The following is a 2,696-nucleotide window of genomic DNA, read 5'->3' as shown; positions in this document are numbered from 1 at the left end:
TTTTTAACAATATGAATTCTGCTTCTCCAAGAATGTGAAAGGTCTTGCCCTCTTCTTTGGTGACTAAACCAGCTTCACTCAGTAGAGTAATTTGAGGACTCAGCTCTGTGGCCCCGTGTTCCAGAATATTCTTCCATTTTAAGGCCATTATGTATTGTTTACATATTCTTCAGGTTGCAGGTGTTGAGTTGTTTCTATGTTTGAATATTTAAAGCATGGTTCTAGGAGCAGTGATGTGGAGATGACTGTTTGACTCATACACATGTAGAACATGTGTATGTGTGCACCTATGAGTGTGTATTGTGTGTGTGCTGAATCATGTGATATTTCATAGTAGAATATGTTTACAAGTGTAGTTTGGAAAAATACAGATAATGGAGATGATGCAATATTTGAGAAGCATTGGAACTCTTGTACCTAAAAAGAGTTTGGAATAACCCAGGTTATGACAAGTGATATCCAACTCAGAGGCCCCTATTAAGGATCTGGTGAGAAACATGACATCCCCGTAATATTTAACAGAGTAACATGGTTTGGCTTTTTTGGATGTAATTGTCATCCACGTAAGTCCAAGTGTATGGTTTAAAGAGGAAATGAGACTTTGCATCGCATTTAAACCAAAGACTCTACACACTCTGTCATGATAAATCACTCCAAATTCAGCACAGTTTCTCGCCTTAACAGAACTTATCCACCGCTGGCTACTAAAATGTTTACTGTCTTCTCCCACTATATCCGAAAATACTAATTATACGTTTTTCAGTACAAATAAACACCAAAGGGCTGAATGAGGCATAGCTATGGGTCACGAGGATCTGGATACAGTGAAATACTGGATCATCTTTCAGTGTGATTCTTGTATAGGAGACTATGCTGTCCAAGATGGACATGACCACGAAGCAACTCATGAGCAGCAGGATTGTCTGGGTGGCTCTCAGTTCTGGGGATGACACTGGAGATGGGCTGGTGCTGTGGAGATGCGGGAATTGCCACTTGTGCCTGCACAGAAGAGCCACCATGTATCCACTGGAGAGAGCCATTATTCCTATAAAGGAGACTTCCCTGAAGGTCAGCAGTGTGGACAAGCTGTGCTGGAGGAAGAAGGTCATGGGAAAAAAAGAGCAGGATTCTGTAACGTACATAAAGTTTTCTGAGATCCAATTGCAGATAGCAGCAATGGAGATGAAGAGGTGGCTACTGAAGGATGAGTAGATGACCCACAGGAAGAGAAGAAAACACAGGTTGTGACGTGAGGATTTATGTTTGAACTTTGCCAAGCAGGAGCCCCTGGGGCTGAGGGTGATGGCTTGAAGGACACTCAGCAGGCAGGTGGCACAGATGGAGAAGCCCCTCATCAACCTGTACAGGTAGATGAGCAATTTACACGTCAGGTCATCCCAGCTTCCCCCCTGAGGTATAAAAATGTCCGAAGCTATGAAGCCATTGATGAGCAGAATTACCAGGTGGATTAGGGCCAGGAGACCAATGGAAAGGTCAGAGGGCTTAGGTCTGTGCCCAGTTATGTGCAAGGAGATTTGGACGAGAAGAAGAAGGGTGTTGGCCATGACTCCAATGCCAGTCACGGTGTACACAGTGTTTCTTATGTGAATCTTACTGTACAGTATGTTGGCTTTGTTCATCTTACAAGGGAAAGAAAAATATTGTGACCACAGTAACATACAAAAATGTCTTTATTTATTTTTTTGCAAATCTGACCTCCTTCATCAATCTCAAATGATCACCACTACCATGAGGAAAAAAAGAAGGTTCAGGCAACTATATTTTTATTCCACACGAAAACTCAGTTCTGGTGCTGGGCACAGTGATGTCTGTCTGATATCCCAGTGACCCCAGACCCTGAGGCAGGAGGATGACAAGTGTGAAACCAGTCTGCATGTCTTAGTGAGACCCTGTTTCAAAATAAAGTGTCAAAAGGACCAGGTGTAACTTGGTGCTGGTGCAATTACCCACCAGGCAGCCCCCAGCACAAAATTTTAAAAATTACTATGTTCTATTCACACTCTGGAGAACGCATCTCCACATACCGCCTTATCTCAGTACCTTCCAGTCTCATTGGGACATCCACAGCGGCTTATAACAAGAAAATGTTGGTGTGAACTCTGATGTCAGACTGGTTGAAGTTGCGAGTCGGAGCTGCCATTTACCATAACTTCTTCTTAAGCACCCTGGGATGCTGAGGTCTGGTCATCTCAGCTGTCCACACAAAGAGTCCTGTTATGTGGATCCTGAAGAGACTATGTGGGAAAAAATAAAGTGTGACTACCAATCTTGGAAGTGTTTGTGGCACATAATAAGCTCTCCAGAAATATTGGCTTCTAATCTTATTATCATACAGTTCTTCATGCACAAGACTTGGGAGAATCAATGCAGTTCTTTTAATAACAGATCAGCTGTGTCCCTGTCTGAAAAGAAAGACAAGAAAGAAATTGCCACAGGGCGTGAGGGCACAAAACCTGTAATCCCAGCAGGTCAGGAGCCTGAGGCAGGAGGATGTGAGTTCAAAGCCAGCCTCAGCAACTTACACAGGCTCTGAGCAACTCAGCGAGACCCTGTGTCTAAATAAAATTTAAAATTTAAAAATAGGGTGGAGATCTGGCTCAGTGGTTAATTGCTACTGTGTTCAAACTCCAGTTTAAAAAAAAAAATAGAAAAACCTACAAAGTAGAACATTTGAA

General features: G+C 42.7%; 1 protein-coding gene across 1 annotated transcript; it reads right to left on the bottom strand.

Moving 5' to 3' along the window:
• Positions 1-713: 713 nt before the first annotated feature.
• Positions 714-1,640, bottom strand: LOC101960949 (vomeronasal type-1 receptor 94). Its single transcript, XM_013366475.2, has one exon. It carries the CDS (start codon positions 1,638-1,640, stop codon positions 714-716), a length of 927 nt encoding a protein of 308 aa, XP_013221929.2.
• Between the last annotated feature and the right edge of the window lie 1,056 nt (positions 1,641-2,696).

This window comes from Ictidomys tridecemlineatus, chromosome 16 (genome assembly GCF_052094955.1).
Source record: "Ictidomys tridecemlineatus isolate mIctTri1 chromosome 16, mIctTri1.hap1, whole genome shotgun sequence".
NCBI lineage: Eukaryota > Metazoa > Chordata > Mammalia > Rodentia > Sciuridae > Ictidomys > Ictidomys tridecemlineatus.
Note: the sequence above shows the minus strand (reverse complement) of the source record. Positions and strands in the feature narration are given on the sequence as shown.

What these genes read in the sequence shown, in the direction of transcription:
- LOC101960949 (XM_013366475.2), bottom strand. Translation starts at nt 1,640, where the DNA reads ATGAACAAAGCCAACATACTGTACAGTAAGATTCACATAAGAAACACT.